Below are 353 nucleotides of genomic sequence, written 5' to 3'. Positions count from 1 at the left end.
TTGCTGCTTTGCTGCTGCGGCTCCACAGATCCGCAGCAGCATCGGTGCTGCGGTTGCTGCGGCTGCTGCGACTGAGACGCTTCTCTTTACTTTTGCTTTTGCGGCTGCTCGCATCACGCTTGCTGCCGCTGTGCTGACCTCTGCTGCTGCTGCTGCTGCTGCTGCTGCTGCTGCTGCTGCTTTTCTTTTTACCGTTGCTTCGCGTCTTCTCTGCGTTGCCGCTAGGGCTTCGCCTGCTGCTGCTACGCGATTTGTTGCTGCTGATACTACGTCGTTTGCTGGTGCTGCTGCTGCTGCTGCTGCTGCTGCTGCAGGCTTCCTCTTCCGGAGCGGCGACGGGCGTGGGCTTCTCG

General features: G+C 60.6%; 1 protein-coding gene across 1 annotated transcript in view; it reads right to left on the bottom strand.

The window, feature by feature from the left end:
- EMH_0057450 (uncharacterized protein) overlaps window positions 1-353 on the bottom strand; it is a gene marked incomplete at both ends in the record, with an annotated part of 7,372 nt that overhangs the window by 4,594 nt on the left and 2,425 nt on the right. Inside the window, one exon of the mRNA XM_013497479.1 lies at window positions 91-353. Coding sequence (XP_013352933.1) covers window positions 91-353 — 263 coding nt within the window. The remainder of the gene's footprint in view (window positions 1-90) is intronic.

Source organism: Eimeria mitis, genomic scaffold (assembly GCF_000499745.2).
Source record: "Eimeria mitis Houghton genomic scaffold, Emh_scaff2700, whole genome shotgun sequence".
NCBI lineage: Eukaryota > Apicomplexa > Conoidasida > Eucoccidiorida > Eimeriidae > Eimeria > Eimeria mitis.
This window is presented reverse-complemented; position numbering and strand designations above follow the sequence as displayed.